Genomic DNA, 21,464 nt, shown 5'->3' with positions numbered 1-21,464 from the left:
AAGTCGCAAGGTCCTGGAACGCCCCCCTCTCGGCCAGGGTGCGTACCTCTGCCTCTGCTGCATTCTCCACTGTGGACGGTGCGAAAGACAGAGGATACCTTTCTCTTCCCCCAGTGGAAGCAGCGGTAGCTTCCCATCTCTGCCCGCCCTCTGCTGGACGGCGAGCTCAGATAACGCTACCATCTAAAGCCTGCCGAGTCACGTCATCCATGCACGGTCGCGCAAACACCGCTGCCGGGCAAGCCGCGTCAGCACTACACACAATGGCCATCCTGCAGATCTTCCAGGCCGACCTTCTCCGAAAAATGGACGAGGAAGGCGCTGAATCAATCAGCGTTGCGGATTTACGGAGCGCTACAGACCTGGCTCTATGCGGTACAAAATCAGCTGCACAGGCCATTGGGCGGAACACGGCCTCTCTCACCGTGGCTGAGAGACATCTGTGGTTGACGTTGTCTGAAATGACTGAAGCGGAGCGCGTTGAAAACAACGGTGTTCAAATCTCGCTGCGGCCGGGTTTTCACCAAAACATTTCGCTCGTCCAGTTCCATGCAATGTGACTGTTCCAGTGTATTTAGCAGTCAACAAGCCGGTTCATTTGCCCGTTTGCCTGCACACAAAAGCCGTTTTTACGGCTACCCAGATAAATCCAATAAAGAGTGTATTTTCTGGTGTTCCGGCCACGGCCGATGGTGTTATGAGTGTTGTAAGAATGCCTACGTCCCAGTGCCCATTCCCACACGCAGACACAGCCCGCCACAGCGCAGGGCTAGCACAAATAAAATCGACTCAGGTCGATTGTGCAAACAATGTAGTGAATGTGCCCACAACACAGTGCCCACAAACACTACACAATGCGTGTCCCTCGGTTTCTGTAAAAACGAAACCGACACACATTCAGTCAGCATAAGCCGACGGTGTTATAAGTGCAGTGAATGTGCCCGCTGTCCCGCGCCCACATTCCCTCACAGACACGCTCATCCCCACGGGGTTTGTCCCGCTCGCTTTCTCTCCACAACCGGTCATAGAGAATTTGAGCGCGACCAGGCTGCCCGCCGTGATCGGCGCGCCTCCCTCCTCGCACGTTGTAAACACAGTGTTTATGTCTCAGCACACCGGAGCTCTGCAACCGCTGCAATGCCGCGGCCAGAGCCCGGATTTCATTCTACCCCTAGCTATTCACGCAGATGCGTGGGCAAAGCTGCCCGGGGTATCAGAGTGGGTGTTGAACACTATAAAGAGAGGCTATTCGCTACAGTTCGCTTGACGTCCCCGCCGTTACACGGCGCGAGTCGAAACCTCGGTGAACAACGAAGTATCTCATCTACTTCGGGCCGAAATAGCGAAACTGCTGAGGAAAGGGGCCATAGAACCTTTATCTCAGGCTCAGAGCGAAGGGGGGCTATACAGCAGATATTTTCTGGTACCGAAGAAAGACGGGGGTCTCAGACCCATTCTAGATCTGTGACAGCTGAACAGAGTGCTTATGAAGCGCCAGTTCAGAATGCTGACAACCAGGAAAATCCTCGTGCAAGTGCGCCAAGGAGACTGGTTTATGTCAATAGATCTGAAGGACGCCTATTTCCAAATACAAATAGTGTCACGTCACAAGCGATTCTTGAGATTCGCCTTCGAGGGCCAGGCTTATCAATACACAGTCCTACCGTTCGGCCTGTCTTTGGCACCCCGTACATTTACGAAGTGCATGGACGCAGCTCTCGCACCCCTGAGACTTCGGGGCATGCGAGTGTTGAACTACTTGGACGATTGGCTGATCCTAGCTCGATCACATTCAGAGCTCATAGAACACAGGACCACATTGCTCGAGCATCTCGAGAATCTGGGTCTCAAAGTCAATTGGGCGAAAAGTTCGCTGTTTCCCAGCCATAAAATCTCTTTTCTGGGAACAGTGCTGGACTCGCTGTCTATGACAGCATGTCTATCGCCAGAGCGAGAACTGGACATTCAGCGCGCCGCGAAATCCTTCCGCCGCGGCTCTATAGTCCCGCTCAAAAGGTTTCAGAAGATGCTGGGCCTTATGGCTTCGGCATCGTCAGTGCTCCAGCTGGGCTTGCTTCGCATACGCCCGCTGCAGTTATGGCTGAAAGTGCGAGTTCCACCCCGGGCATGGACCTCTGGTCTGTTTCGCCTCAGGGTCGACATGAAATAGGCCTCGGCTCTGGAACCTTGGAAGATAGCCGACTGGTATCAGTCAGGCGTGAGTCTGGGGACTCCCTCGAGTGTGACGGTGGTGCCCACGGACGCCTCCATCTCGGGATGGGGAGCGCTGCTCGAGGGCAGACCGTTCTTCGGCCAGTGGACAGAACGGGAGAAGCTCCTGCACATAAACTGTCTAGAAATGCTAGCAGTAGACAACGCGCTACGGCGCTTTTATCCCCAGATAAAAGGCCGCCATGTCTTAGTCCGGTCGGACAACATGTCAGTGGTGGCATACATAAATCACCAGGGTGACGTCAGGTCCCGAAACCTTTACAGGCTGACGGAACGCCTCCTGGTCTGGGCTCAGCACAACCTGCTTTCACTAAAAGCAGTGCATGTGCCTGGTCGCCTGAATCTGGGACCAGACCGTCTGTCCAGAAACAATGTCCCAGCAGGGGAGTGGTCGCTGCACCTGCAGACGATCCAACTGCTGTGGGACACATTCGGCAGAATGCAGGTGGACCTGTTCGCGTCCCAAGAAAACGCTCACTGTCCGAACTTTTTCTCCAAGAGCAGGGATGCGCTGGCCCACGTATGGCCCCGCTGCCCCCTCTATGCTTTTCCCCCCGTCTCGCTCCTGCCTCAGGTGCTAGAACGGATCAGGGAAAACGTATGCCCAGTGCTTCTCGTGGCTCCGCTCTGGACAAACCAGAACTGGTTCCCAGTCTTGATGCGGCTCACCAGCACTGCCCCGTGGCCGATACCGGTGAGGAGAGACCTCCTCTCTCAGGCAAAGGGCTCGATTTGGCATCCTCACCCGGATTTATGGTCCCTACATGCATGGGCCATCAACGGGTACTCGCTAACCTCCCAGAGGGAGTGTTAAATACAATCACGCAGGCTAGAGCCCCGTCTACTAGACGGCTCTATTCCTCGAAGTGGTCAGTATTCTCTGCCTGGTGTCAAGCTCAGGGCTTTTCACCCGCAGACTCCAGGGTTACGGAAGTGCTCTCCTTCCTTCAGGAGCTGCTGGATAAGGGCAGGACCCCATCCACGCTCAAAGTGTACGTGGCGGCCATAGCGGCGTTTGCAAAACCGACGTCTGGCCAGTCACTGGGGAAAAACGACCTGGTCGTGCGATTCTTCAGGGGAGCTCGGAGGCTGAATCCTCCCAGACCCCCCTCAGTCCCTGTTTGGGACCTTTCTACGGTTTTGGAAGCCATGAAAGGTGCCCCATTCAAGCCAATCCATTTGTCAGACATGAAACATCTGTCTCTCAAAACGGTATTCCTTATGGCTCTCGCTTCAGTGAAGCGTATAGGGGACTTGCAAGCGCTTTCAGTAAGCGCGTCATGCATGGAGTTTGGGCCTTATGACTCGAAAGTCATACTCAAACCAAGGCACGGGTACGTGCCCATTTCTCTCAGGACACCGTTCAGGGCCCAGTTTATATCCCTGTGCGCCCTCCCGGCTCGTGATGAGGAGGAGGATGCGAGTCTCCTCTGCCCTGTCAGGGCACTGAGAGCTTATGTGTCCCGCTCGTCGGTCTTCAGACAGACAGAGCAGCTCTTCGTTTTTTTTGGCGGACACTCCAAGGGACTGGCCGCATCAAAACAGAGCCTATCCAGATGGATAGTTGATGCCATAGTGCTGGCTTACACTTCTAAGGGGCTGCAGTGTCCTTTGGGTGTCAGAGCGCACTCCACGAGAGGTATGGCCTCATCGTGGGCGGGATCTAGCGGGATCTCCTTGCAAGCTATCTGTATGGTGGCAGGCTGGGCCTCGCCGTCTACATTTATAAGGTTTTATAACCTAGAGGTTCCCGCCTTACAGGCTAAGCTGCTGTCGGTTTAGAATTCAGTATTATCTGTCCCGCTGCGCCGGCGCAGAATACTGAGTCATTGCTTGCACTGATCGAGAGAACAGCTCCATGGGTGCTGAATAACCCGTACTGTTACCCAGTTCAGGCTGAACAAGTTCACCCTGTCTGTGTGGAACACTGTTAACATAACTAGCTCCTGTAGGATGCTATTTCATGGGGAATGATGCTTGCAGCCTCTCTTCCCCGACTCTCTGTGAGTCTATGGTGATTATGCACTATATGGGCCCCGGGCTACTGCCCTTGGGACTTTAGTGTCGGATCCCAGTACGCACGGCGTGTTGCATTGTGTTCCCCATAGCGTAAGATATTACGCAGTACGAGAGATACTCTCGTAAGAGAACGTACTCGGTTACTAACGTAACCTCGGTTCTCTCAAGAGAGGGAACGAGTACTGCGTATCTTGCCGTGCATACTGCAGCTTGGTTCGCTTCAGCGATGAAAAACAGTTTGTATCAGCCTATCGATCTGTATTTATAGGCCAAGGCCACGCCTATTCTGGCGGGACGTGACGTATATGGGCGCGAAGTGCCCCATTGGGTGTCATGTCTCGCAGGGCCTCTGTCGATAGGCTGCTGCTTTGCCACAGGTCAGCCAATAGGCACGCAAGCTGCCTTGCGTATGTCTGCATGCTGTCGCAAAGCGTTTTACATTGATTAAAATTTAAGGATAATTTTTGGCTTCAATATCTCGTGGAAAAGAGGTTTTCCCCATAGCGTAAGATATTATGCAGTACTCGTTCCCTCTCTAGAGAGAACCGAGGTTACGTTAGTAACCGAGTACGTTTTCTTTCCCAACTGTTTGTATTCACTTAGAACATAACTGACTGTGATTACATGAATACTCACCAAGACTGGCATGTTGACATTATTTTGTGTGTATTTGACTGTTTAAGCGCAATAAGCAGCAAAAAAGAACGCAATTTAGTACTAAGAGGCGGCTTTATGTGCGCGCACTTTGGGTGTGAGCACAAAATCTGTGGAACAAATGAAACAAGTGTGTGGGAGGCGGGTTTGTGTGTCAACTCTCTGTCAGAGAGATGAGAGAGCGAGAAAGCGCAGCTGGTATTATGTATCTATTCAGCAGAAAATTAGCATTGGAAGTATTTCAGAAATTTCAGTATTGAATTTATGTATCGAAAAATATATATTTTTGACTACCCTACATTGCACTTATTATTTCAGGTGACTTTTTTAAAGACTACAAGTGAAAAATGTATATATTTTAAATATATATATATATTAGTGCTGTGCGTTAAACGCGTTATTAACGGCGTTAACGCAAACACATTTTAACGGCGTCAATTTTTTTATCGCGAGATTAACGCTCTTTTTGGCCTAGCAAACTTTGTATTTTTTTCACATGCTGTTGCAACAACTAGTAACGTTAGAAAAACTACAACATCACACCGGCTAGACCGGAAACAAAACAACAGGCATGCCGCACGTACTTGTTTGGGCTTGCGCGCCGGCCAAAGAGTAGTAGGCTAACGTTACGTTTTGAGTGGATGGCGCGAGCGCGAGACGCCGTTCTAGAGACCTGCACTCTCAACGCAATAGAGTGCGGCGCGGGACTTGATTTGATGGCCGAGTGCGAGGGCGGGCTCGAGCGGTAATGCACTCACTCTGTGTGCGGATACGGGAGAATAAAACGATTCGCGGGACTCCCGCAAACTAGAAATATCTATGAATAAAACATAAAAACTAATACATTTTTATTCATATGTTGCAAAAAAGCAACAAGAACAACTAAAACAAAATAGAAACGATTTACAGGCCAGAGTTTCTTTTTATAACATGTTTGCAGCGTTGAGGGATGTAGCCAATCACAGACATATGTGTTGATTTCTTGAACGCAATGGCCAATCAGAAGCATTTAAAATAGACTCCCCTCACCACTCAAAACAGACTTTTTGTTCGGTGCTGAATTCTGTATGCTGGCAAATCCTCAAATTATAACAAACAAACTGTATATATTATGAAAGATGCATTGTGCAGTCAGGTTCATTGATAATAACAGATGTGTGAGATTGCGATGAACTGATGTCAGCTTTTTAGGAATTATTAAGGGAGCGCACTTTGCGCGCATTGAGTCATGCCAAACCATGCACTCAGTAGCCTGCTTGCTTTTATGTTATAACAGTGGTTTGTGTGTTAATGCTTTAATAACAAATAATTTATAAGGAGCATTTATGCTGATGTGTATGGTGGCGACACGTAGGCGAAAGTATTTGGAGGTAGCCTACAAAAAAAGAGTCTATTTGCGGGCGGGAGCGGGACAAAAATGTTGCGGGCGGGAGAAAGTAACATAGAAAGTAGTTGAGAACGTCAGTTATAACGACCCACGTATTAAAAAAATGGACGGGTTTAAATCGGGCTCGGGCTCATAATTACAGTTTATGTGTCGGGCCGGGCTCGGACACAATGCGCACGGGCTCGGGTCGGGCTTTATTTTTTGGGCCCGATCTAAGCTCTACAATGGATGACTTCAGACAGAAGCACATGGATACCACAGCTAAGAACAATCTTACTGCTGATCCACTTTTCCATGTTGATAAGAGCATTAAAATTAGAAAAAATAATGAGACAAATAGAAATCAAGGGACATTTAGAATAGATAAAAATTTGCGATTAATCGCGAGTTAACTATGGCATTGATGCGATTAAATATTTTAATCGTTTGACAGCACTAATCTATATATATTGGCGGGTGTTGATTTCAAGCCCTGGATACGATTATAAAAATTATAATCGTGTGAATTTGTTTATAGTTTAAGTAAAACTCACAGGAAAATTAGATTTTACTTGTTAGTTCAGTAAGACAAAAATGCAATTTAGAGTATAAATTTATGCCATGATGACCATTGAAATTGTACTTGAAGGTTTAAATAAAATTTCGCCGGCAACTTCACCGCAGGTACTGGTGACAAACAGGCGTGAGCGACCCTGTTTGACAAGGACATGTTGGGGTTGTCAGAGCAACAGGAACTGTCAGCGCGGCTGGCGTGAAAAACAAGAACAAAGCGCAGGGAAGGACAGAGCCAGTGCCACAATAACATCACAACAATATCACAGGACTGAAGCTTTTCTTGAGTGGAAGTGTGCTGCCTGACAACATTATCGGTGTCGGCTGCCATAGGATGACAAGTGCTTTGATGGCTCTCAACCTCTGTTGCACAAGTCGTGTCCATATTAATGTGATTGTGACATCACTCAAAGTACAATAGCCCATCGCCGAATGAGCTGTAGCATTTGGAACCAGATGTCTGGGACATTATTACCTCGAAACATATTTGACTCGCACTGACATTAAGGAATGATGTGTTCAGATTTCCAGCCTCTCAACTTAAGCTGGAGTGAGGCGAACCCCCATCTCTAAATCACACCCAAATGGCTTTCGTTGCGAGCCGAGTAATGTCTTTCTTATGATATTAGGTTGTCAGAACAGAGCAGAGATGACAAATTCTACCTGACGTGTCATCCATTCAGTCAACAGGTGGAAGAGCAGAAAAAAAAGTGAGGGCGGCAGGAAATGCCAGAGGCTTTGGAAAGCGCCCATATGTACATAATTAACCATGCGGCACGGGGATGCAAAAAAATATGTGCCATGATTGAATTTATCTACCCAATCTGGGAATAGTGTGGGTGATGAGGATCGTTTAGCACGCCAGAATGGGGCTAAAAAAGAAAGCTGTCTCGAGCCATCAAACAGTGCAAGTGGAGTTCTGAGCCGCGCCGACGAAATGAATGTGGACAAACGTACGGCTGTGATCAATGAATGGGAACCTGCTGGGAAAATGAGGTTAAATGTAATGTGATAAACACTTCCATCTGTCTGGCTGACCAGAAAGCCGCTCGGCTTTCATTAGGGGATCCTGCCATCCTCAGAGATGAAGACAGAAAGGCACGGGGAGGGGAGGGTTGTGCTGCTGCATAGGTAAACTCAGACACCTGTAGACACAGTCGTACTGATCCAAAATCTCACAAAAAGGGTTTTTGGTTAAATGCCTGAAAAAGGTTTGTGGTTAAAGCAAGCTCAAAATATTTTCTATGACATGAAATACACCAGTAATCCCATATATTTTTTTTGACTACAGAGGTTGTCAGGGACATTAAATGTCATCATCTTGAACAGGTGAACTCATCTACTCACTAATCTTCACTGACCCTAAGGGACATTGTGATAGATTTTACCTGCAATCTCGTTTTTTTCCTTCTTCTTCTTCTTCTTCTTCTTCTTCTTCTTCTTCTTCTTCTTCTTCTTCTTCTTCTTCTTCTTCTTCTTCTTCTTCTTCTTCTTCTTCTTCTTCTTCTTCTTCTTCTTCTTCTTCCCCATCCCCATGTCCCCTTTGGGGTTCCTTAGTAATCCACTTTTACAGCCTTGTTGTGTTTATACTCAAGCTTGTGCAAAATATTCTAACTGGGTATGTTAACACAACAACCATGTACTAAAAAATAATAATTTTAGCTGCATTCTGGGATCATAGAGATTTGAATAGAATTTGACTAAAACGAGGTGTATTAGAAGGCAGCGTAATAATTAAGACAATTACCTTCTGAACAGCCTTCGCATTATAGGAGTGCGCTTATGATTTGAAATTACAGTCTTAAAATGCTGCCTACATAGGAAATTCACTAGGTTTTGAAACAGAGCAAGAATTTGTCTATTGTTTACGTTTTTAATAAATAGGATGTTTGTTTGAAGCAATACTGATATGTAAATTAATTCACAAATTTGGGGTCAGTAAGATTTTATTCTCACCAAAGCTGCATTTAAAATAACTGTTTTGTCAAATTTGAAAGTTCATATTTTTTATTCCTTTGATGGCAAAGCTGAATTCACATGGTCACGTGATCTTTCAGAAATCATTCTAATTTCTTTAATGTAAATTTATATCACTTTTATGTGTCCTTGCTAAATAAAAATGTGAATTTCTTTCAAAATAATGATCTCAATGACCCTGACCTTTTGAATGTGAATGTATGAGACGTGCTCTGATCACATGTTGAATTTGTAATATGTTTGAACTGATTTTATATAATTACTGTTTTACAATTAAAAATGTTTTTCTGTCCTGAATTTGGATAGGCAATGCAATTCGCCCCATAGCTCTGCGCGCGGTGTCAGCTATAGCAAGAGCACTTCCTGGCTTCCCAATCTTGGCTACCGGTGGCATTGACTCTGCAGAGTCTGGATTACAGTTTCTTCATACTGGAGCATCTGTCCTGCAGGTAACCACTTACATTCATCACCAACTACCATCAACTCCACCAGTGATTGTAAGACTGGAGCCTACAATCTTTTATTTATCAGACTTTAAAGCACTAAGCTATACCGTGCCTCAGCCTGATAATGTCCTCATTTGTAGAACCATAGCTTGGGTAAAAACACATTATTTTTGTTTTATATGATATGCACACTTAATGCCTGAGTTTAAACATGTGCATTAATTAGTCTGTTCTAATCAATCCTTAATAAGGAGTCTAGAAATGGCTACGCTCACACAGAGCTGCTACAGCCGAGGAGCAACAACAATCTCAAAGCAAATTGCAATTTACAACATGGCTCTGAACAAGTTGTTAGTGCAAATAAACACATTATCTCAACATGATGCCACAGCCTCCGAAATCTCTTTTTAAATAAATAAATCAAAACACTCATTATGTGCTGAAATAACGTTTCACAAGTGCCTGGGAGTTCTGGGGGGGAAAAGACTGGAATTAAAACATTTTAATCACACCCACATGTAATAGCAGAGTGCTGGCTCGTAGTAATAGGAGTTGTAACTAGCCAAGTCCTCACTACACTACAGTTGAATCGGTGTCACCAGCGGGTTACAGGAACACATCATTGCTCCATTACCTGCATGGATTAGATTAGTCCAGTGAGCTTCCCTGGTGAACAACGTTAAATTCTCTTAGACTCAAGAGGCTCTGCATATATTTCTCCATGGTACTCATGATGATCAAGCTTTTTCTCATTCTTTTTATTTTTATAAAATACCCAGTTCACAATTTGATGATATTTGAAGATATATGTCATATATATGTAATGTTCCAATGTGGCATGAATAATTAATGTAAGTTACTACTTCTGTTTTTACTCTGTCTTTTGTTTTTATACATAATTTGCTCTGGTGTTGTCAGTTTTGGTGTTCTGTTTGAGTTATATGTTGTGTTGATAACTTGGAGTGCATCTCTTCCCATAATGCTGTTGTTTTGAGTGTTACCATCATTGTGTTTTGTGTGTGCAATGCACAAGTATTGATAGAATAATTGTAGTTCATCTATAAATTAGGGCTGTCAATCGATTAAAATTTTTAATCTAATTAATTACATACTCTGTAATTAATTAATCTAAATTAATCGCATACACAATCTTACAATGTTTACATGGTACAATTTCTGGTAAGCTACGTTTTTATTATTATTGCTTGACACAAATTTCACAATTTCAATGTAATTTAATTATTGTGATTTGATGCAATATTGACTCATTTGGATAAATATTAGGAAGGCTACACAAGATAGGCAATCATTTATCTCAAGAAAAAAAAAATCTCACCCAATGCTGTAAAAATACAGAGAGCCATATCAGCTGGTAGTATTTAAGGTTAAAAATAGCTCAAATTAAATATAATGCGTGTTTATTACAAATAACAACTTTGATATAAGTAAAAATATAATCCATACGTAATATACTAGTAGGCTACATAAATTTTGAAAAATACTCTCTATAGCTCTTTTTTTATAGCCAACTATAACATGCTATATGGTCATGAAATGGCTTTCCTGAGGTAACTTAGGGCTAAATGTTATGTGACATAATTGTTCTCCAGCTGTTTTATTGACCTCTTTTCGCGGTTGAAAAACACTGATTGATCGAGGAATATACATTTCGGTAAGTTTTAGGCTGCCCTACTGTATCTTTCAACATTGGTCATTCGTGTTTATTTACTATTAGCTAGAGATGATCGGTTCACGTGCCGCTATAGGGATCTGTCATTTCACATTTACAAGCGCCAAAACGGTATTGTTTGATTTTCGTAATAAAATTAACAGAATCTGAGAGCTGAGATTTTTTTAATATCATAAGTAGCCTAACGTGCTCTGTCTTGTCTGTTTCCGTGTCCTCTCTTTGTTGCGCGATTTTTCTGTGCCTGAGAAAATGGTTGTGTGACGTGAGAGCGCGTGAAAAGTTACAACACACACACACAAGCGCGCTTTCTCTCAGACACACTCACCGACTCACGCACACACTCCTGGATGCTTTGGATTGATGTGGTACTTTAGAGTTTGACGAACTCCGTTTGTTATAAGTAAATGTTCCAAACAATGATCCAAGCAGCGCGTTCTTGTCTCCCTCTTTCTTTTTACACGAATTCTAGAACGGCTCCGCAAAGGTCAAAACGGAATGGATTAATCTGCGTTATTTTTTTTAACACGTTATTTCTTCTCAGATTAATTAATCGAAATTAACGCGTTATTTTGACAGCCCTACTATAAATATATTACTATAAACATAAATATATACAATATAACTGAGGTAATTATCTATAAGGATCTCATAAACATTGCTGCAATTCAATTTGTTGTGGCACTGTTCATACTTTATCAATAATATTAAAGTATATTCAACCTACTAAAGATGCAGCAAAAATCCAGATTCAGAAGTAATGCAATTTATAATTTATTCAGTAATGTTTTTAATATGGCTATTTGAGGAGCACTTCAACATGTCTTCCAGGGTGACTCCAGAAGATGAATGCTAAGGTTTATCTGCCTATTAACAACTGAAGAGAGTTGCTCTATGAACATTGCTTTCATCTGAAAGCCATTTTTTATCTAATTTATCACAAAGCCACTTTAGTGTTTTTTCATCATTCAAAATAAAAAAGTAAATTAATAAAAAATGAGAAAATCAAAAAGCATGTGGCCTAAAAACAGCATATTAGTGTCTTTAAAAGCCCCGTAAAGTGTAGTTTGTTGCATTTTTGTCTGAATAGCAAGAGTGTACACTACTGTTAAAAAATTGGGGTCAGTAAGATTTTCTTTTAAAGAAATTAATAATTTTGTTCAGCAAGGAGGCATTAAATTAACAGTAAAGTGACAATAAGTACATGTACATTGATTTCTATTTCAAATAAATGCTGTTCTGTTGAAGTTTCAATTCATCAGAGGATACTGAAAAAATGCATGGTTTCCTCACAAATATGAAGCAGTACAACTGTTTTCAACATTATTAATAATAAAAAAAATGTTTCTTTAGCAGCAAATCATCATATTAGAATGATTTCTGAAGAATCGTGTGACACTGAAGACTGGAGAAATGATGCTGAAAATTCAGCTTTACCGTCAAAGGAATAAATGACATTTTAAAATATATAAAAAATATTAGTTTAAACAGTAATATTATTGCTGTTTTTACTGTACTTATAATCAAATACAATTTAATCAAACGTTTGAACAGTACTGTACATATAAACATTCACATACATATATATGAAAGGAAATAGAGAACATGGAATGGGTAGATAGAAATAACAGAAAAGAAAATGCAAACAAGAAGAGAAGAGAAACAAAACTTGTCAGGTTGTCAGGTTTTCAGTTTGTTATGGTATGTAGGGGAAACACCATAAAGACATTTCAACATTAAAATGATCTTGAAATCAACACAAGTAACAGTAAAGAGATTTAATCACTTGAGTAATGTGATTCCTCAGTCTAATAAGAGTCAGCGTTCATACAGCTGCTTTCTGAACTCTTTGTAAGTGTTTGTTGGAGCTTTAATATGGGCCAGCCAAAACACTATTGCAATGCTGAAGTTTTGATGTGACAAAAGCGTGAATGAGATTCTCACTGTCAATAGGGGAAAGAGATGTTGTGATAGTGCTGTGAAAGTGATAATATGCTGTTTTACAAATATTGCTGTCACGATTTCTATTTTTTTTTAAACTTTTGAGACAATTAGTGTAGATATGGCATAGCACAGTAAAAACTATATTTACGTTTAAAGAGTCTTTAGATTTAGAGAGGGCTTATCTTCACTTATAATTTTTAAAGTATCTTTCTGTATGCAGTCCAGCAGTATGTTAATTGTTTTGTGGGCATCATGGTGCAAGTAAAAAAATAAAATAAAAGTTGTAATCATCTGCATACTGATGAAGGATATTGATTCATTACACCAGCTAATGGGTGCATATAATGTTTAAATAATAAAGGACTTATAACTGAGCCATGGGGAACACCACAAAATATCTGAAGGTGTCTGTGCACCCAGTGCAACATAGTTTTCCCTGTCACTTTAATAAGATAGTCTAGGACTGAAACTGATAGGTTGGTCAATCAAGCACAATCTTATGAGTGAAAGTTTTAAAGATGCACGGAGATCTTAAAGATCTAGGATTGACAGATAGAACTTATTACTTGCAGATCTGTTAAAAGCAATTTTAGGTCCATGGTAAGGCCAGACTGGAATGTCTCATTAGGATTATTAATGTTGAGAGAGTTATTGAGCAGTAATAATACTATGTTTTCAAGAAATGGAAGATTGGAGGAGAATCACTTTGCTTCACCAGAGGCCTAACAATTGCTGTCTTTAAATTTTGTGGAAAAATCCTTGCTGGAGGAACTGATTAACAATGTTCAGGATGTCCAGTAATTAGGAGTTTAAAACAGTGTTTAGCAAGTTAGCGTGTAATGGGTAAAAAAAAAAGGAAAGAAAAAAGAAAAGACCCTTAAAGAATTAATAATTGATGTGACCTGGTTAGTATTAGTTTATTTAGACTGATGAGTGGAAAAATGGAAATTTTACTTTTTAGAACAGGAGATGGAGAGTTAGAAACCACTCCAAAAGGACTAGTGCCAGCTGTGGTTTGTCTGATGGCCTTGGATTTTATCGGTAAAGAACGATGCAAAGCACTTTTCTTTTGGGAAACGATATTTGAGGTGAGGGGTTAAACAGCCTCTCTATGGTGGAGATGAATCTTGGATAGTCTCTGTCTGTTTAACTTGAGACTGTCTGGCAGACTTTATCTCATTATTGAAGAGGTCATATCATGGGGAATAAAAATTTCCTTGATCTTTTGATAGAGAGAAAAATGGATTTTGAACTTTCAAAATTAAACGACTCATTCTTCCACAACTTCTTGATGTCAGACAGACATATACACTACAGTTAAAACATTTGGGGTCAGCTAGAATTTCTAATGTTTTTGAAAGGAATTTCGTATGTATGTCAAGGGTATTCTAAAATACAGTCACAACAGTAATATTGTAAAATATTTTGACAAAGCTGATTTTTCAGCATCATTACTCCAGTCTACAGTGTCACATGATCCTTCATAAATCATTCTAATATCATGGTTTTATGCTTAAGAAAGATTTCTTATTATTACAACAGGTGTGCTGCTTAATATTTTTGTGGAAAACATTATTGAAAAAATTCAGGATTCTCTGATGAATAGAAAGTTCAAAAAGTTCAATGTTCAGAAACAGTGAACAGAATAGGTGATATTATTCTTAAACAGTAGAATTAAATAGAGTTTGAGCTGTTTCTGACTGTGTATTGCTCAAAGATTTGGCCATTTTTTGAATGTGAACGTGAATGAGATTTCAGAGCTTCAGCAGAGAGGAAGATTATCAGTAAATAACTTAAATTAAATGAAACTCCGTCCTATTGCTCTGAAACCACACAATCAGCTTTCTTTCTATAATGGTGCATTGAGCCATTGAATACACTCTGCTTTTAAGAAGACACACACTAAAAGATTATGTAGATAGTGTAATCACTGGTGTTTCACTAAGTCTTGGCCCTGGGGTCTGTTTATCTTTGCATATTTAACAGGTGTGCAGTGCTGTGCAGAACCAGGACTTCACAGTGATTGAAGACTACTGTTTAGGCCTGAAGGCGCTGCTGTATCTAAAAAGCATAGAGGAACTGCATGATTGGGATGGCCAGTCTCCTCCCACCATACGCCACCAGAAGGGCAAACCCGTCCCCCGCGTGGAGGAGCTCGTCGGAAAGGTGAGGATCTCTGTGGCTGGTCGCCTAGGGCTCGTTTTAGAAAACAAAACTCTTTTTCTGGTTAACCTTTAGTGATTTGTGTTGCAATTAAACAGGCAAAATCCGCCTGGTGTGGAGATAATGCTTTATTTAGTCATGAAGGATGTTTAAGGTTGTGGGTGTTAGTAACATAGCCATGAGGGTGATGCTAAAAGGATTGAGTGTAATTTACTTTCTTCTGCTTGGCTTGAAAGAAGCCCCAGGCTTCCTCGGGCCAGTTAGTGACCCCGTGACCGTTTGACCAGTGGTGGCCCTCAGCTATGCTGTGGTGTCAAATGTGGTGTGAAACTCATCTACTTTTGCACAAATTTAACAAATACTTCTGTGATCGATATCAACGAAAAGAGTTTTTATTTTATTTTGGGCTTTAGTTGTGAATTACATTACACACAGAGAGCACAACAATGTGAGGGTGTTGAAATGATAGATAATCAAAGCTGGTGTGTTTTTGACTGGAATTACCATATATTTATTTTTAATATCAATAAATTATTCGAATTGTGATTATGTTTGCCTCTCTCTCTTGGTCTCAGCCAAACTCAGCCCTCCATTGAAATTTCATAGTTGCACAAAAAGATATTTTCCCCATCACTACACCGTAGTCACTCAGCATAAAAACGAAAGCACACAAACATATGCAAATGTTTCTCTCTCCATAAACAGCTTTGTGCTTCTGTTAAAAGTGATGGAGGGGGGAAAACACTGTGAACTGATAAGTGCTATTCTTCGACTACGACATGGTTTTAAAAAAACATGAGGGGCGAAATATCTCTCGTTCCAACAGGGTGTCTGTAGAGCTCTGTCCAGAAACAAGCACACAGTTTTGGGAGATAAGGAGTGGGAGTTGGGAGTATTCAAAAACATTGAAAGATCGTGATTTTGTCAATATATGCAAATATTTTTGCAAAAACAATTTTTAAATCATTATTTTTTGTCTTGTTGTCCAATAAAAATGTTTCAACATTCTTAAAGATAAGGATGATAAACCTTGTAATTGTGCAAAATAGACGACGTAGCTAAAAGATATGATCTATTACATAGTTTATGCAAAGTATTATATTATATTATATATTTTTTTAAAGATTCTTTATTTATTCTGATCTAATATATATACAGTACAAAAAAATGTTTTGTTTGTTTTGGCAGTTTTGCTTATTAAGTGTATTTATCTTTTTTTAATGATGTTTAGATATTCTTAGCTGAATTTATAACCCAAGTACTGAGACAACATGATATGGAAATATTCTACTCATTTCTTATGAATTGGTGTGTATGTGTGTTTTGTGTGATTTATAGTCATTTTTGTGAGGTACTTCTGTCTTTTTTATGGTCCAAATCATGCTCGTCACACAAGTTCTGGTTTGCTTTAGAGAGTTGTTACACGTTTCATTTCAAGGAACTCTGTATTCCTTAAGAAAAAAACAGCATGTAACGCAGATTCCACACAATCGCTCGGCTATCTGAATGTTTGCTGTTGTTCAGAAAAGGAGTGAGGACACTAGCAAAAGGTTTCCATTATCTGTGCACCCTAATGAGAGGAGACACAAAAAGAGATGTGTGGTCTTGACTAATACTTTATTTCTTTCTGTGCCAAACAAGAGCAAATTCACTGCCTGAAGCCAATTAAAGTGCAGAGATCAATGCCCACCATGATACCAGCATTGAGCTCCTTACATTAAAATGAGCGTGGGGGATTAATGTTTTGTTATTTTATTCTGTATTATTTAGTGCCATTACATAAGAGGATCCTGTAAATTGAAAACGCTCTATTGGATAATAAAAAAAGCCAAACTTTAAATAATGAAGTTACATACATAAGATACTTGTTTGGTGTTTAAAAAAATTGCTGAGTTTTGTAAGAACTTTTACCCTCATCATCTATGAAGTGTCAAACTTATAAAGCCTAACATGTGAAATAATAGTCAGGAAAAAATAAAAATGAAATGGAACAGTTTATTGAACATTTAGACAAAATATTTTAAAAAAAAGTTTGCATATGTGTTGTTTGTTGAGTATCATATTTGATTGATCAGGCTTTTATGGCTCATAAATTGTGATGTAGGAGAATATGGAGCCTAAAATTTGGAGCAGTTTCTGATATTTATATGGCCAAAAACAAAGATCTGATAGCTTGTAATGTCAATCAGTGAGATCATTATAACAGTATGTATAGTAGAGTACTTGCATAAAACTTTTATAAAAATGATTTGTCACTCTATATTTCCCAGTATGTTTTGGTAAGATGATATTTAAATGCTTAGTTTTATTATCAAAGTTTTTTAGTTTAATTGTAGGGGGGCAAAAGATATAATGCAAAGCAATACAATGATGATGGAAAAAAATTAAGTAAACTCAAGTTGCTTCAGTCCAGTAATTGTTTATCACTTATTCTACATTTACTTTTCACAGCAAAAAAGGCGTGTCCCACGACCTGAAGGGGGACGTTTTTACAATTGTACTAAAAAGACTTTTAATTATACTAAAAATAACTTTTACTAAAAAAGTTAACTATCAATCAGAAAAAAGAAGGCATTGTGTGCAACGGATTCTTCAGCAAAGTTTTGATCATATTGATCATTTAGAGGCCTTAGAAATTTACATATCAGATATGATACAGTAGGATTTATAAGTGTAAGCATTAGGGAGTCACATCTAGACAACAATAACTGATGTCCTACTGAAATATGCTTTTCTGTTGCATAAGCCTGTTTAGCTCTTAGAGTGTGATTAGCAGCCATTACAAGGCAAGGATAAAGCTTAACGCTTCTCTCGCCGAATCCTTCGGCAATCGGTGTAATGCTACAGAACATAGGAGGCCGGGCTTCCATTCTAATTCTCGTATAATTTAAATCACTCAGCCCACACTGACATAATGTGCGCTCCTTCCTCCACTGCACTCTTGATTTAGAATCCAGAGGGGAGATGGGAGAATTGACAAGCCCTGTGTTTTGGAAAGCTCTGCATCTAATTAGCAGAGGCTTTCTGGTTGCCCGGGACATGAGATTTGGCAGTGCGTGTAGCTCCTCTCATTAAAACAGCACTCCTCGTGGAGTGGACCAGCAAAAAAAAAAAAAAAACTCCATCTCAATAGAAAGAAAGAAAAAGGAAAGATTCCTTTTCCTCCAAGACGTTTGAATAACTGTTATTTAGTGTGCTCGCTTTTATATGCAAGTATTCAACCTGTCTGTTTTGCAGACGCCCAAAGCAAATGGCATTTTCTTTTTATTTCAGTGTTTCTTTGTAAAAGGAAAAACATTCTTTGTGAAAACTACTATCATTATATTTCCTTTTCATTGTTAAGTGTAATGCTTTGTAGACTCTCCATTGAATCCTTTGAATGATCTAAGAGTGAATTAGCATAAAGCAGATACGCCGTGCCTCGTCGCTAAACAGAAAACACAGAGAAAGAGAGAGTGAGAGAGGAAGATCTCATCTAATAGGACTGAATGGGTTGCTGTGAGTCGGGCAGACTGCAGTTTGTGTGTCTGGAAGACATGAAGTTATAATAGGCGTAGGGGATTTCTGCTGGTTTCCATTTAAATACCCACTACTTACTCACAAGACTGCCGGAGGCAAAATGGTGGTCAGTTACTTTGTGTGTGGTTTTGGTGAGATTTGAGAAGGACGTGTAAGCCAGTGAGGCGTGATCGAGTGTTGCTGGTTCCGTTTCATGGCACCTGTGTCTGTGCGGGCTGTGTATTAGAATAGATGTTTGTCCTGTTAAAAGTTCTTGTATCGTTTTGGAACAGCAGATTTGCTTTTTGTTTTTAGGCTAAAAAGAAAACTGAAATTGAGTATTTTATATAGTGTCATTGAAGAAATGGTGTTTACAGCTGAATGTACAGCGGCTGTGGCATGTTGATTAGTAGCTACAGAAAAGAATTTCAACTCAAGTTTGTAAAAGCATATGAAAAACACTTTGACAGAAATACTCTTTGTAAATCTGTGGGGCAATTTTTTATACGTTTAACTAATGGACTTCCAACATGAGCTCAAATTTAGCCAATAAGCAAACATTGTTAAACGGCTATTCAATGTTAACCGCCAAGCCTTAAATCAAACAAGACCACCATTTTTGTTTTTTAGCTCCATGCTTCATACTTTTCCGATTCAGTCAGATTGAGTCAATTCATGAATATTAATGAATACTTTTCATGTCTGATGACCTTTAAATGGCCGATATCAAATGAAAACAAATAAAAGTAAATTTAGGCATCACAACATTCTAATTTTTACAGCATAAAAAATGGATATTTCTTTTGAGACGATTTAACTTTTTTTTAACAAAAATTGTAAAAAAAAAAAAAAAAACATTTTTTATTTAGCGATTTTAATAGGTTAATTTAAAAAAAAACTTTAGGATTTAAATGGGTCATATGATGCTATTTTAAAAGTTGATTATTTTGTTTAAAGGGACATTGTGTAGGAATTTCTCCCATCTATTTTGCATTCAAACGAATTGTGCTCTCCAGCGCCTCTCTTTTTCAAATGCGTGTTGCATCTACGGTAACTGTTATGTACCAAAAAGCTATGACAGGATGTCTTCTAATAGCACTTTGTCGAGTTTTCCTTCGGGTGAACAGGTTTGTTATTTCAAACAAACTGCAACTTGACACAACGAACAAACAAATGTTACAGTATGAGTAATAACAGTGCAATGCAGCCTTTTAAACTTGCCGGGGCAGTGACAAGCGCTTCTCACTGCTCTGCTCTGCACTGCTCCTCTGTTTCTGCTGCTTTCAGTTACGTGACTCTCTGGTATTATAGTTTTTCAAGATGACGGAACGACTTGGAAGCCTCCGTGGACCTACCCGTCACATGTATATAAAGATAATAAATTCTTCGTTTACGAGGATAAGTCAGATAATTGGCAGAGGTATTTGTACACCATTGAGGACATATTTGTGAATAAAAATATTGATTTTAGATAATAAAATACCTAAAAATCTACACATAGTCCCTTTAATGGGTGCAATAGAATAGGTTAACATGCTTTAATGTTCAAAAAACATTTTGTTCACAAACTGTACAGTACAGTATTGTAGTACCTCTATTCCCAGTCTGTCTGAAACGTGCTGATTTCTACAAATCCCCTCCTTCCGAAAAGCTCAGAGTGCTCTGATTGGCTGACCCAGTGTGTTGTGATTGGCCAAGCGTGTGTTGAAAATGTAAAGCCCGTTATTATAATTGTGAGCTTCAGCTTCCAAGGTTTTTGCAATTGTAAACACACAGTTAATGTCGTCGGTTTTACCGTATCAGTTTGAGCCGAGTCAGACTCTGAAAATGTGGATGGTCAAGCCAATCGATCGGAACCTAGCCTAGAAATCTAGACGCACCCTAGTGGCAACAAAAATTATTTTGCAGCAAAGTGGTCTAGCAACTCTCCGTTGGGATTCTAGCTGGAAAAACCAAACTCTGGTCAGGCCAATCACATCGTGTATAGAGTTGGTGGGCGGGCTTAACATAATGACGGCAGAGTTGTGACGGTTCCGCGTGATTTCCATAGGTGATTTCCCTCTGCTACATGAAAACAAAGAAGCAGTGTTGCCAACTTAGCGCCTTTGTCGCTATTTTTAGCGACTTTTCAGACCCCTTTAGCGACATTTTTTTTAAAAAACGACTAGCGACAAATCTAGCGACTTTTCAGACAAACCTCAGTAACCTCCAGATGTTGCCAGTACTGTCCTGCGAGCGCGAGGTCTTGCTTTCTCCCTGCCGTCACTCTCTCTAACTGCGTTTTCCTTGTTCAGTGAATGGCTGAGACGAGCAGCAGCACATTCATGTGTTGAGAGCGCGCCAGTTTTTTTTTTTTTTCACGGACTTGTCACTTATCTGCTTCTCTTTTGTTTTAATTTTTAAAGAGTTTTGTTTGACCATTTTAATTTCCTTTCTTTTCTTGTGCCTATTTTGTAATACTATCACAGAGCTTTCACCCAGTTCCCGAACTCTCTCAATTCTGATAATTTTAACCATAAAAAAATTTAGTCATTCTCTATATAGTTAATGAGAACAGCTTTATTGGACATTTGGCTATATTATATTATATTAAAATACAGAATGTGAGCATGAATTTAGAGAGAAAACACATTAGGCAGGCATGCGATGACGGCTTAACGTACGACGTGATAACGTCCTTAATATGCTAATTAGCGTATGACGTCGTCTAGCGACATTAAGCGACTTTTAGGAAAGGCGTTAGCTACTTTCCTTTGGAAATAGTTGGCAACAGTGCAGAGAAGATGCTGCTGGCGAACAGCGGTCTTTCGAATCGGCTTTGGCCGCGACTCTGGATGACTTGGAGTTAAAAGAGCGTCACTTAAGTCATTCTTAAAAAAGGAAGATGTGTTCGGAGTTTTGACGA

The 21,464-nt window shown here is 40.5% G+C and overlaps 1 protein-coding gene across 1 annotated transcript in view; it reads left to right on the top strand.

The window, feature by feature from the left end:
* The window catches only part of dpydb (dihydropyrimidine dehydrogenase b), a 202,947-nt gene that overhangs the window by 171,963 nt on the left and 9,520 nt on the right, over positions 1-21,464 (top strand). The window contains exons 19-20 of the mRNA XM_077225503.1: positions 9,128-9,270; positions 14,885-15,064. Of these exons, the coding sequence (XP_077081618.1) occupies positions 9,128-9,270; positions 14,885-15,064 (323 nt within the window). The remainder of the gene's footprint in view (positions 1-9,127; positions 9,271-14,884; positions 15,065-21,464) is intronic.

Source organism: Siphateles boraxobius, unplaced genomic scaffold (genome assembly GCF_051911475.1).
Source record: "Siphateles boraxobius isolate OS27281-9 unplaced genomic scaffold, OSU_SipBor_1 1, whole genome shotgun sequence".
Classification (NCBI taxonomy): Eukaryota; Metazoa; Chordata; class Actinopteri; order Cypriniformes; family Leuciscidae; genus Siphateles; species Siphateles boraxobius.
This window is presented reverse-complemented; position numbering and strand designations above follow the sequence as displayed.